The sequence below is a fragment of the Euprymna scolopes genome, chromosome 4, assembly GCF_053919585.1.
Source record: "Euprymna scolopes isolate OS-2025 chromosome 4, ASM5391958v1, whole genome shotgun sequence".
Classification (NCBI taxonomy): Eukaryota; Metazoa; Mollusca; class Cephalopoda; order Sepiida; family Sepiolidae; genus Euprymna; species Euprymna scolopes.
The window spans coordinates 61,242,027-61,256,502 of NC_136485.1; the positions used below are offsets into that span (position 1 = coordinate 61,242,027).

The 14,476-nt window shown below is 33.4% G+C and overlaps 1 protein-coding gene across 1 annotated transcript in view; it reads right to left on the bottom strand.

Annotated features, from left to right (window-relative positions):
- Positions 1-14,476, bottom strand: part of LOC145267797 (death-associated protein kinase 1-like) — a 653,913-nt gene that overhangs the window by 298,455 nt on the left and 340,982 nt on the right. Inside the window, exon 5 of the mRNA XM_080123326.1 lies at positions 1,419-1,494. Coding sequence (XP_079979452.1) covers positions 1,419-1,494 — 76 coding nt within the window. The remainder of the gene's footprint in view (positions 1-1,418; positions 1,495-14,476) is intronic.

The window sequence follows — 14,476 nt, forward strand, 5'->3', positions numbered from 1 at the left end:
CACAATATGTTTTGTTCAGTTTCAGATGATTATTTTAAGCATATTTGTTCCCACTTCAAAACAAGGGGGGGTTGTAAGCAAAAAAAAAAATATATATAAATATCGTTTATGAAAAATAAGTACACTTTTATAAAGTTCATTCTTCTCCTAATAATCGCTGAAAATTTCGTATTGATCGGATAATTACCTGATTTTTGGTAGATTTTTAAAAAGACGGTCCGTCAAAAAGTACTGACCTGCCCCCCCCCCGTTTTGGCGGTGCCTATATATATGAGAGTGAGGAGAGAGACAGAGAGGAGAGAGACAGAGAGGAGAGAGACAGAGAGGAGAGAGACAGAGAGGAGAGAGACAGAGAGGAGAGAGACAGAGAGTGAGGAGAGAGACAGAGGAGAGAGACAGAGAGTGAGGAGAGAGACAGAGGAGAGAGACAGAGAGTGAGGAGAGAGACAGAGGAGAGAGAGTGAGGAGAGAGACAGAGGAGAGAGAGAGACAGAGGAGAGAGAGAGTGAGGAGAGAGAGAGAGTGAGGAGAGAGAGAGAGTGAGGAGAGAGAGAGAGTGAGGAGAGAGAGAGTGAGGAGAGAGAGAGAGAGAGGAGAGAGAGAGAAGAAAGTGTCTGTCCATGTGGTGTGTCACCTTATTCTCTCGAGAAATGAACATAATCTGATGTCGCTAAAGTGTTGTTTACGGTGAATTAAAAAGAAAAAGGAAAGAAAATCTCAGTGCGTAGGTGTCAGATGTCTAGTATCATTGTCATTCTGAACATATAAAATTTCTGAAGATCTGATTTGTATCTTAAAAATGAATTACTACCATAACTACATTTCTTGGCCTTCGGGACAAGATCAAAGTGTAGTATCTGTTCTTCAGATGCTGCACTTCTATTTCTTGTTCTCTTTCGGTGGAGGAGAAATCCTTCCCGACTGAGACAATTTTTATTTTTGTACCTTTTCTCCACGTTAAAAAAACCACCCTGGTGTCTAACTCTGTCCCGTGGAGAGGCATAGTAAATAGGTACTATCATAACTACCTGCTAAGCTTATTATATATAATGGAGCTTTGGTGTGTTCCTAGATGAAGTGAGAGATTTATCAATTAAAAAAAAAAAAAAAAAAAAATTAAATTCTGATTATTGAAATAACTTTAATACACTGCATTAACGACAGTGGAGATAAGTTATTAAACACTGATTGCATTTGAAAAAAGAATGATGAGAAATTGGAGTTACAAAAAAAAAAAAAAAAAAATTACTGAAAATCTGTAAACCGTGACAAAATATTATCCTGAACTTCCGTGTTTGCCCCCCCCCTTTTTTTAAAGCATTTGTCATAATGAATATGACCTAATACAGCGATGAGGCCAAAATAAGATTAAAATTTACTATGAAGACAAATTGAATAAACAACCAAGTGTTACTTACAGTATGTAGGTAATTACTCCGATGCTCCAGATATCAGTTGCCAGGGATAAGGATTCAAAACTGACAACTTCTGGTGCTGAAAGAAATAAGTGAAAAAAAATTGATTCAGAAAAAACAAACAAAATGACAAATTTTTGATGGATTTTAACAGACTCATAAGCTTAGTATTTAGTTGTGTATGGTACCTCTTCATTATAAGAGCGAAATGCAAAAGTCGAAAAATTGAATTTCAAGTAAAACCTAATTGTCATGTCATAGGAACGAACATATCCAAAAATTACGAAAAGCGATAAAGTTGGTAATAATGAAAATGGCTTGCGAAAACAGTGAAAATTGAGTTTCTCAAAATAAATAAATAACAAAAAGAAAAAGAACAAAAAACAAACCAGAAAAGAAAAAACAAAAAAGCAAAAAAAAAAAGCAAAAAACAAAAGCGAAAAACAAAAAAGGAAAAAAAGGAAAAAAAGGAAAAAAAGGAAAAACAAAAAAAAGGAAAAACAAAAAAAGGAAAAACAAAAAAAGGAAAAACAAAAAAAGGAAAAAAAACAAAAAAGGAAAAACAACAAAAAAGGAAAAACAACAAAAAAGGAAAAACAACAAAAAAGGAAAAACAACAAAAAAGGAAAAACAACAAAAAAGGAAAAACAAAAAAAGGAAAAAAAACAAAAAAGGAAAAACAACAAAAAAGGAAAAACAACAAAAAAGGAAAAACAACAAAAAAGGAAAAACAAAAAAAACGAAAAAAAACAAAAACAAAAAAAAAAAACAAAAACAAAAAAAAAGGGGGAAAAAAAGGAAAAACAAAAATAGGGAAAAAAAAGGAAAAACAAAAAAAAGGAAAAACAAAAAAAAGGAAAAACAAAAAAAAGGAAAAACAAAAAAAAGGAAAAACAAAAAAAAAAACAAAAAACAAAAAAAAAACAAAAAACAAAAAAACAAACCGGAGATTTCGACTCATAACAAGCGAGATAATTATTTTTAGAAATATATTTAGCTAAACTCTGCTAATTGTCTCCGAAAACGGTTTTCATTAATAATTAATTTTCTACCTCATCGTTTTTCGTAATTTTGGGATATGTTCATTACTGTGACATGACAATTAAGTAGATACCATTGGTTTTACTTGAAATTCAATATTTCAATTTTTTCTCAATAATTAAGAAGCACCAAAATTATTAAAGTTTCAAGACTGAAAATGAAACGATGACATGATCATGCTGACACAGATTCGTATTAGATCACCAAAGTTAAGCAATATTGTAGCTGGCCAGCACCAGATGGGTGAGCATTAGGAATAGTAAATGCTGTATGTGGAAGAATAACGAAAGCTTTTTGTAAAAAAATAAATAAAACCGTGGATCTGAGGATGCCGTTAGCAAGTATTTTAGTCACTATCATCAGCATCATATTCGGTTTAACATGCTGGCATGTATTAGACAACTTTAAGAAATTGACTTCGAAAGCAACTTATCTCTTGTCAAGTCTTTATCCCTCTATCTCTTAAGCCCATCTTTATCACTTCCATGTTTTCCTTGGCTTTCTCTTCTGAACTGAACCTGATACCCCAACTGTTCTACATTTCTACCCCAAGAGCTTCCATTCTTTCTTCATACCATACTATTCTGCCCAGAATATTTCACCGAGCTCATCAGAACTAAAACTATCTTTAAAACTCACATTACACATCTATCCCATCATCCTCATATCATGTCTCTCCACACAATATATTACTAGCGAGGTTTCACTTCTCTGCATCACACTGCATACACATGCCCAATAGTCTTTTCCCTTGGCATAATATTGGATTTTCCCTTCAATATAATCTGTTAAATCATTAAATGTGACTGCACAATGGTAAAAATCACCCCTGGATAAAAATTCTGTTCTTAAGCATGTGTTGAAGCTCTAGAGTATGCACATGAATGATGGATGGAATGTGACCATCTTTGAATCTAGTCATTGCTGGACTAAAGAAACTTAAACTGAATATACTGAACCTTTAAGACTAAGTGAAACAAATTTCATGTAACAATATGAAGCTAGCTTTTTGAATTTTCCAAATCAGATCCAACTATCAATTAAGTTGACGGATCAAAGTTTGCTTCTGACTAGCCAAATTTCATTTGTTATTAATGTACCATGTTATTGAGAATACTTCACGACATTTTATTTTAAAAATGACTTAGCCCAGCACAGACGGCTTAATATGAATTCAATAATAATTACTTAAAAGTAAACATTAGCAAATAAGATAAAATATATTTCTCACAAAAAAACAATAAACAAAAAAAAAAAAAAAAAACAACCTTAAAATGTAAAAGGATTTCAATACATACAAGGCAATGCCAAGTAGATAAAGTTAATATGCTCATCTTATGGAATTAAATCTATGCTCATCTTGTTATATTAAATCTACGCGCGCCTTCAATAAGTTTCCAGACTTTTTCCATATGGGTACTTTTATTGATAGTACACACGTGAAACAAAGCCCCCTTTAAGTAATCTCCTCCGACTGCAATGCACTTGTAACATTCCAACAACTTTTGGAAGGCCCCATGAAAGTCCCCTTGTGTGAGTGGGTCACTGACCCTTGTCATGTCCTCTTTCATCTCAATTGTCTTATAATGACGGCCTTTAAAGATTTCCTTGAGCTTAGAGAATAACCAAAACTCACAGGGAGCAAGGTCTGGACTATAGAGAGAGTAAGGAACTGTCTTGATGCCCATATTGGTCAAACAGTCTGTGACAAGGATGGAGTTGTGGATTGGTGCATTATCCTGGTGGAAATGCCACTGACCCAATTTGACTGGCCTCTTCCAACAGAATCTCTTGTTGAACTTCCTTAAAACGTCAACACAGTATTCCTTGTTAACTGTTTGTCCAGTGGTAACTTGGTACATGTAGATCATGGCCGTGTCATTTAGAAAAAAAAAAAAAAAGGATCATCATAAGTTTCTGGGTGGATTTGCTCTGTCTGACCTTCTTGGGTCTGGGACAACCAGCATGCGTCCACTGGTAACTCTTTCTCTTGGTCTCTGGGTCATAGCAGTAGACCCACCCTTCATTGCAGGTCACCAGAGCATCAAGAACTGCATGATCTGAATTGATCAGCTCGACAATCTCCCTACTGTCATGTCTTTCTTTCTGATCTTATGAGCACCCTAGGAACAAACTTCGCACAAATCTTCTGCATCTCCAGTTCCTCACGAATAATTGTGTGTACAGTTCCCACACTGACATCAAACTGTGCACTTATTGTCTCTATAGACACACAACAGCCCTTATTCATGAAATTCCTTATTTGACTAATCAACTCTGGTGTTCTGACTTCCTTACTCGTCCCACACTTCTTATCGTCGCTCACAAACTCCCTGCCTTCCTTGAATCTCTCCTGCCTCTCAAAAAGTGATACAATTCATGCAAGATGGTCCAAAAGCAGTCTGAAGCATTCCATACCTTTCTATTGCATTTTTTTTTCAAGTTTAAAACAAAATTTTATTGCATATCGTTCTTCTAAAGTGTCCTCACATTCAGATTGCATTTTCGAAATTCACCAACTGCGACAATCAGGCTTTAGTAGGGTGTATTCCAATTCCTACTGTAGCTGTTCATTTGAACCTGAAATCAAAAATTGACCAGCCATCTCACAAGATGTATAGCAATAACATACTGCATTTTCAAGAGTTTAAGACAATTGTACATGCCTGTAAAAAAACAAAAAAAACTGGAAACTTATTTTAGGAACCTCGTAATAACAAGCTTAAAATTAAAAAATAATCTTTAATAAATCGAGAAACAAAAAAAAGAGAATTGGTCTCAATTCCTGTGCGAATATTTATTAATGAAAACCGACATTGAATAATTGATGCATTGTATGAGAAAGAGAAATTCAAATAAGGTTTGAAATGTTGTGAAAGTGATAAGTTAATAAAAGAAATTACTTATGAATAAAACATCGTATCAATAAAGAATCACGAAAATAAAATAAAGAGTAAAAACAAAGTATCTATATTGCTTACATAATTCAGACCAAAGTATTTTTTTAGACTAAAATTTAGTTTTAACAGGCTCTAAACGTTTAACCCTTTATGCCCTGAATTATGATGTAGATGATTAATATTGTTAATTTCCAGATAATTGCATATTGAATGTAAGCCATGAACAGTTGCAATCTGGAGGTATCTGGCATCTAGCCAGAACTAATACGTACAAAGCGTGTTTGAATAAATTCCCACTTTATTTATGCCGTTATATTCATTTATTTACTGACGGGACCTGTGGGAATTCCACAGCGAACTCTTTCATATGTAATATATTGATGTTGGCATTCTGTGGATGTTCAGCACAAATGGAAACGCTCTGATATTAGTGTAGCTCTTTTGTTAAAATTGCAAAAGTATTTAAGTTAGCAGAGACACCTGATGTAGCCCCGTCATAAAATATGCTTAAATATGATATTTTAATTTATGCAAATTTCGTATATATTTTTATAGTCAATTTTCTTTTGATTCCCATACTATAAAGTTATGATTTCAGAAATTAATATATATATATATATATATATATATATATATATATGACTTTGGTGCATTAGCTTGAATCAAAACAGAAATCAAAACATATGCAGAATTCTTAGTAAAACTATAACAAGAAATGGAAGGTCATAACAAACGACAGTCACTCGGAAGAAAAAAAAGATATGTGTTACACAAAATAACTCGCATGCTATTGCATTAATATATAGATACGACTAAATGAATTAGTTTAACCAGGTAATAAAGGGTAAATGGTTCAGAAGAAAATGGCCAATTGGCAACAAAATACAAATATATACAGACAATGAAATATTTTTGTTCAATATATTTTTCATAGTGCCACCCGAACTTAAGGTTAGTAATAGAATTAAGGACGTTTTTTTTTTGTTTTTGTTTTTTACACATGGCTAAATATTCAGTTTCCTTTTAACTTAAAAATCATAAAATAAAGTCTATACTAATCAATGGTAGAGATGTTCCAACTACTAGCGTCTTCTTTCCTTTGGACAGAGTGAAAAAAAAAAAAAAAAAAGGTCCAACTTAATAGGTGCCACACTGTCTACTAAACTCGAGCCTCTGCGTCCTTTCTGTTGCATTCCTGTACTTGTTTTTCAAGTACTTCCATGGAATGTGGTCCAATGAACTTATTGCAACTGTACCGCATCAACATGAACACCTTGATCAACACAACTAGTAGCAAAATACCACCCCTTCACTGAAAAAGTCTCCAGATGCAGAACTTTATTCTCAAATAGCTTCTTTCCTTACACCACTTATCTTTGGCATTCTCTCTGTGTTCTCTGATTGTGTCAACATGCACAATTTTTTTTTTGTTTACAAAGGAGTCACCGAATACCAAGACCTGGAAGCCACTCGAGGTTAAGGGTTAATCTGTGTATGGTAGTCAATGGGAAAATATAATAGTAATCGTTAGGAATGGAAATTTGGTAAATTGGATTACTTAAGGGGGCGTCTTATCCAGAAGATGTTTGACTTGAAGACGACCATATTGTAGTCAGCTAAAAGTCTGTAAGGAACTGCGCGTTTTATCTCAGCGGTTGTATTTTGAAGTGTTGGAACTGTGCGTTGGCAATGCAACATTACGGTCAAGGGTGTGAGCTCCATTATAGAAATGTTGATTTAATTTGAATAAAATGAAATACACATCTACTGCGCTTGAAAGCCAAATCATAACGTAATATTAGGAAAATAAAAATAAAATATTTTACTTGCTTGAAATTTATAATTTAAATATATTTCGGAGCCAAACTTCATCCTCGGTATGTTGTTATATATATATATATATATTTGTTTATTAATCATACAGAAGTACAAAAAAAAACATTGGTACCGTCGGTTTCAAGCCCAACACAACGGGAAACCGTTAATGGTAACACGTAACTAAATAATAGTTTATTAATTATACAGAAGTACAGAAAAACATTGGTACCGTCGGCTTCAAACCCAACACAATGGGAAACCACGTGTTACCATTAACGTTTTCCCGCTGTGTTGGGCTTGAAACCGACGGTACCAATGTTTTTCTGTACTTCTGTTAATAAACAAATATTTAGCTCTTATATTGAAAAAGTTTTTCTTTGTAATCGAGAACTTTGTCGGAACTCTTTCTCCAACATACAGTAAACAAATATATATACATACATATATATATATATATATATATATATATATATATATATATATATATAGCATCAGCAACATAGAAAGATAATTTATTTTGCGTATTAATCTAACTTTCATATAGGCAACTCTTTCATTCATAAACGTTAAACAAAGAAAAAAAATCTTTAAAGTATATTTCGATTGGTTGATTGTAATCTGCAATTTGATTGGCTAGTTCCGGCTAAACCTACTTGGCTGGCAGTTCACCAACAAACCATGATGGAAAGTGTACTACAATCTTTTGTAAAGAAAACAACTTTGTTTACGAGTTAATATAAAACTCATTATTTTGTTATGCATCCACAAATAGATACAGTAAACTTCATTAGTTATGGGAACTGCTTTATGGGAGTAGACTAGACGAATTTAGCTTTTGTTTTTTTTTTGTTTTTTTACTATCAAAAGCATAATATCGGCGGGAAGGGGGCGGAAGAAAGTATGCATAAAAAATAGCCTTTTAACCAAAAAGATTACCACCCATCATCGCCCGAGTCTTATGTTAGATGTACCTATTTACTATGCCTCCCCACGGGACAGAGTTAGACACCAGGGTCGTTTTTTAACGTGGAGAAAAGGTACAAAAATAAAAATTGTCTCAGTCGTGAAGGATTTCTCCTCCACCGAAAGAGAACAAGAAATAGAAGTGCAGCATCTGAAGAACAGATGGTATTTATTTGCTCCCCCACCGAGCAAATTAGGCACAAGGCCGATTTTTAATGTGAGGAGTGAAGGGAGGGGGAAGGGGAAAAGGGGACCAGCTCCCGAGAGGTGGGAAATGGGAGCTGGTTAAAGGTCAGACATGTGGGGTTGCCCCCACATCTGGTCTTTGCTAGTCATAGCTTGCAGTATCTGTCGGAACAGATGGTATTTATTTGCTCCCCCACCGAGCAAATTAGGCACAAGGCCAATTTTTAATGTGAGGAGTGAAGGGAGGGGGAAGGGAAAAAGGGGACCAGCTCCCGAGAGGTGGGAAATGGGAGCTGGTTAATGGTCAGGCATGTGGGGTTGCCCCCACATCTGGTCTTTGCTAGTCATAGCTTGCAGTATCTGTCGGAACAGATGGTATTTATTTGCTCCCCCACTGAGCAAATCAGGCACAAGGCCGTTTTTAATGCGAGGTAAAAACCAGCTCCCCTAAAAGGGGTCACTCTGGTTACCAAAAATAATGATTGTCCCAGTATAGAGGGCTTCCCCTCCATTGACCGGTACAAATCATCCCAAGTGCAGCATCTGCCGGAACAGATGGTATTTATTTGCTCCCCCACCGAGCAAATTAGGCACAAGGCCAATTTTTAATGTGAGGAGTGAAGGGAGGGGGAAGGGAAAAAGGGGACCAGCTCCCGAGAGGTGGGAAATGGGAGCTGGTTAAAGGTCAGGCATGTGGGGTTGCCCCCACATCTGGTCTTTGCTAGTCATAGCTAGTCATAGCTTGCAGCATCTGCCGGAACAGATGGTATTTATTTGCTCCCCCACTGAGCAAATTAGGCACAAGGTCGTTTTTAATGTGAGGTAAAAACCAGCTCCCCTAAAAGGGGTCACTCTGGTTACCAAAAATAATTGTCCCAGTATAGAGGGTTTCCCCTCCATTGACTGGTACAAATTATCTTAAGTGCAGTATCTGCCGGAACAGATACTACACTTTGATCTTGGACAAAAGGCCAAGATTGTATTTATTTGCTCCCCCACCGAGCAAATTAGGCACAAGGCCGATTTTTAATGTGAGGAGTGAAGGGAGGGGGAAGGGAAAAAGGGGACCAGCTCCCGAGAGGTGGGAAATGGGAGCTGGTTAATGGTCAGGTATGTGGGGTTGCCCCCACATCTGGTCTTTGCTAGTCATAGCTAGTCATAGCTAGTCATAGCTTGCAGTATCTGCCGAAACAGATACTACATATGGTCTTTGAGAGTCATGCCCCGACCCCCGAGGGGGCCGAAAGGCCAAGCTGTTATGTTAGATGTAGCCACCAAAGAAAAGTGATAAAACCACAATGAAATATTGTCATATAATTACACCCTATAAGACCTTCTAGATCATATTTTTTTTATAGATTTTGAACTTTGCCTTTTTATAAATTTCTAACTGGATATTAATTTAATTCTATTAAATATCCTGACCAGATTCGACATTCGGATCATGTGTTCCTCACAAGCCACATCCTCGTTCTTGTGATGCTCGTTTATAATCAAAGTTTGCATTTTTTTTATACTAATTAATAAGTTTCTCTACTTTGTTATTCATTTACTCTTTAAAGAAAAGTATAAATTTTCGAAACTCCATAGAATAATAAAAAAAAACTTGTTATATTCCCAGGTTTGAACATTTCACAATTCAATGGGGTAAACTTTTATTACCCAGGATTTAGTTTTCTCATATCTACCTACCATTATATTAAAGAAATTATGTGTGCGAGTTCATTCCTTATGGATTGCGAAACTGTTGAGCAATATTTTATTAAATTTAATACAAATGTACTTTATGTCTCTGGCAGTGTTCTTAGATAGGTTTTGTATCAGAATGTCTTCAATCAATATCAATAATCGAAAAAACAAAAACAAGAAAAAACAAGCGATTTTGACCAAAGTTAACAGCTTATACAACCTAACATCACAAGTGCATTTAAGTTTGATTACCACATAAGCAGAAATGCTCAGCATATAAAAATCAACAGTAAGTTCTTTGATATGACAGGGGTGCATTTGAAACGAATGTTTCTGTTTAGAGTATTATTGAACCATGACACTTGATTTTTGCATTTTAATCTTAAATTCAAGCCGTTATATATAAAAATTTTATAAAATCAGCAGTAGATTCTCTACAGTGCAATGTAAACTACAATGTTTTGTGGACTAAGTCACTGCAGGGAAGCATGTAAAGCTACCTCCTGGTGCACTGCGGTCGGTCCCCAACTAGAGTAGACAATCGATTTGATTGAAAAATATGTGATTTCACAGATTTCTATGGCCATAAAGTGTGTGAAACATTCCTTGATCATCATTTAATCCCGAGCAACGTCGGATCCCCCGTCTTGTGCGTGTGTGTATATAATTATTGGTTTCATGTGGTAGAAAAAAATCCAACAAAGTATTTCATTAATTATATATAGCAGTATGTCTAAGTCTGTCTCCATATTTTCAAACTCTATCTCTTCCGAAACTAAAAGTTGCAGGGCAGCGCTAGGGGCCTCAAATGATTGGATTTTTTTTATGGACCGTTCTTTTATGGGTCTTTAGCTGATTAAAATACTTTTTAAAGGGTCAAAAAAGGGTCTAAATTAAAAAACAAAAAAAAACGTTGTACATTTTGTACATTCATCTTAGTTTATTTTACATTTTTAATCAGTTCATATGCATGTCACAGTGGTACAGTGGTAACGTCACCAGCTTTGAATGCTATAGTGTTGCTTTCCGTTTCGATTCTAGCTGATGGCATCCAAATACTTTTTTTTTTTTTGTTTTAATTTTTGAAATCATGACTATAATATATATGAAAGCGGAACAAATTAAAATATTATATTTAAACGTATTTTATGACCAGGCAAAGCCCCGCCCCTGCTAGTATGTATATATAATGTATTATATTATAGATTATATAGTCATCTACAGACAACTGTTTTGACATATCACGGCTCTTTAGTGTGTCTAGACATTGGGAGTATGTTCATGTTGAGATTCGAAACCGAAATGTATTGTTAAATAGTAAAGCATATATTTGCTAGAATATATCTGATGATTTTGGTTCACAGGAAATTAGGTTATGTGGTCAATGTTGGCACTCAGATATCACCTTAATCTGCTGTAGATGAAAGTGCATGTGATGTCACATGGTTCAAAAAGAGGAAACGAGAAAAGTGATAATTTCACTAGGAAGTATTGAACAGGCAGCACATGTAAAGAAACAACTTAAAAATCGATTATAAATTTAGGGGATGAAGCCCCAAACGTCCGTAGGCACTAGCAGAAGAGAAGGCAACGTCATCAGTTAATTAAATGGTCCTTCTGCAAAATTCAGAATATTCTTTTTTTTCTTTGATCGTGATCAGACTTTACTTCCAGGCAAGAATGCATCCCCGTCTTCCACGGAGATGATTCGATTACAGAATTAGCTGTATATAAGCTTTGATTTATTTGTGCCATTATTATTTGCATTCAATGTGTATTCTGTTTGTGATTTATGACCTTAGGATATTTTGTTTAAAAAAAAAAAAAATAAATAAATAAAAAATTAAAAATAAAAAACTTTAAAATAAATAAGAAAAAACGGACAATGCATGAATTTAGTTCTATTTCTATTTTATTGTTATGAAAATATGTAACAATTTATATATTTATTCATATATATGTATATTTATAGTCAAACTTTCCAAATTTAGCTAGCTAATTAACCAACGGAGATGAAACACGGAAATTACTGTGTAGCTTAATTGCCATATATATTTTTATAACTTGTTACCTAACTCTAATCACATATTGAACACTGTTGAATAGTGGGACAGATTGCTGAAACAATCTTTCACTTGGTGCTTGTATCACTAAGTGAAAGATTCTTATGGAATATCGAAATAACCTGCCCCACTCTGAAGTAAATACAGAAATAGATAGATAAAATATTATCTATATCTATATATCTATAAAAGTGAACGTGTGTGTGTGTGTGTGTACATTTCCATATGTAATAACTGTCAATTTTAAGTCTACAGACTCGAAATTTGATATACAGGGTACTGAGGTTTGGGAAAATCTTTATGATCGGTTTTCGGACAGAAATTTGACTGTTAAGGGATCAAAGTTCAACGATTTGATCTTTGAGAACTCTACCAAACTCCTCCGACAATTGTGGGTCTAAAAACTTGAAATTTTAGATATAGGTTCCTTGGACATGAATCTTACTTAATAACTTGGTTTGAGTCCCAAACAATAAATGTTAAGGGGTCATAATAGGGCTCAAAGTTAAAAATAAAATTGATCTCTGCAGTCTCTACCAAATTACTCTGTCAATTTCTGATCTAAACATAAAAAAAAACATGTGGATTAAAATTATATATATATTAGTGATCCAATTCCAATATTTTTCCCGATTCCGATACAATTACTGATTTCGTACTAAATTCACGATTCCGATACAATCTCTAAATATTTAACTATATAGTTGTATTTTTTTTCTCTGATTACCGTAAAAACACACATGTTAAATGTGCAAATATTTTCCTAAACGTAAAAATATACTTTTGGGGAACGATCTATTGATTTTAGCTTACCTGGTCATTTAAAATCAATGAATATTATTTTATCATTATTACCAGCAATGGAAGATTTAGCTTTAAACAAAATCAAACAAAAAAGACAATTAAAAGAATCGTTTTGGCATCGGAAAATCGGTACAAATTTTCCTGATTCTGATACCCTCAAATATTCTGATGTTTCAAATTCCGATTAATCGCCCCAGCACTAATATATATATATATATATATATATATATATATATATATATATATATAAATAAATTGCAGGTTAATAATATTCAAAGATAAAAAACAATGAATTTAAGGAGTTTTATATAAAAGTGATCAATAATAAATAGAGCAAGATATACTCTTTATTTTAATATTTTTTATATATAAAAAATGTTTATTTATATAAACATTTTTTATATATAAAAAATGTTTATATAAATAAACAAAAAAAAAACTATATATAAATAAATCCCACACTTATGTAAAATATTGTGATTGCGAAAGTACGAATTAATTACTCACACCGTGAAAAATATTTAATCTTAAAATCATTTACAATCCCAAGTAACTAATAATATTCAAGAGAAAATATTTTTTTGTATTTTTTTTTTTTAATAAGCAAAAAATTAGTCTTCACATTGTTTCTTCATTGTTGATTGGTTTGGTTGGTTTACAGTATATCAACTATTTATTCATGGTGTTTGGTTTGGTTGTCTCGTAGAGGAAGTTGTTTTTTTTTTTTTCATTTTGACTTTGCAAAACATGATTTGACTTTTACAAAAGGAAAGAAAAAAAAAAACAGTTACATCAATGTTTACTGTAAATAATTCAATAAAACTTTTTCAAATTTGGGTTTATCTTAAGTAGGACAACCCCTGGAGTGAATGTGGTATTATAATGACCGAGATATTTCTAGTTAAGAGTAGGATAGACCAACGGCACCCATTATCCCCACACTTTTGAATGGCCTTGTGCCTAATTTGTTCATAATGTATTTTTATATTTTGCGCAAGTTAACATGTTAAAGTTTGGTGCATTTTAGCTCAGGAAGTAAATATCGTCAGACTAATTTGGTAACATAAGGCATTTTTAATTCTATTATGGCCTTATTCAGGTGTTCTGTTGATTGATGTTTAACACATTTAAATAAATAAAGTCGTATTTAATATTTATTTAAAGCAATAACCCCGGCAAATAATATCTTAGACAGCTGTCTATCCTTCTCATTCAAAAGAAAGAATCCAAATCTATTGTTTTATATAACAGAAACAAAGAACAATTAAGAGAATTTATTTTCATGGCAAGCTGTGACTTGTTTCTTACAACCTCCTCATAAAATTCAAAGATGAACTATAAATAAAGTAGGTTTAAAATTAAACAAACACACACAGGAATTAGACCAGAGTTTATTTGAATGTACTAGTAAACGTACTAATACTCTAAAAAGAAAACATTTTTATATAATTTTTTTTTTTTTTTTTTTTAATCTTATTTATAATTTTCTATTTTGCTCTATTTTAATTTATTTATCAACATAAAATTAATGACTTACTTTTTATTTTTATTTTTAAAAATTTCCAGGATATCTGTCTTACACACGACTAAAATGCTA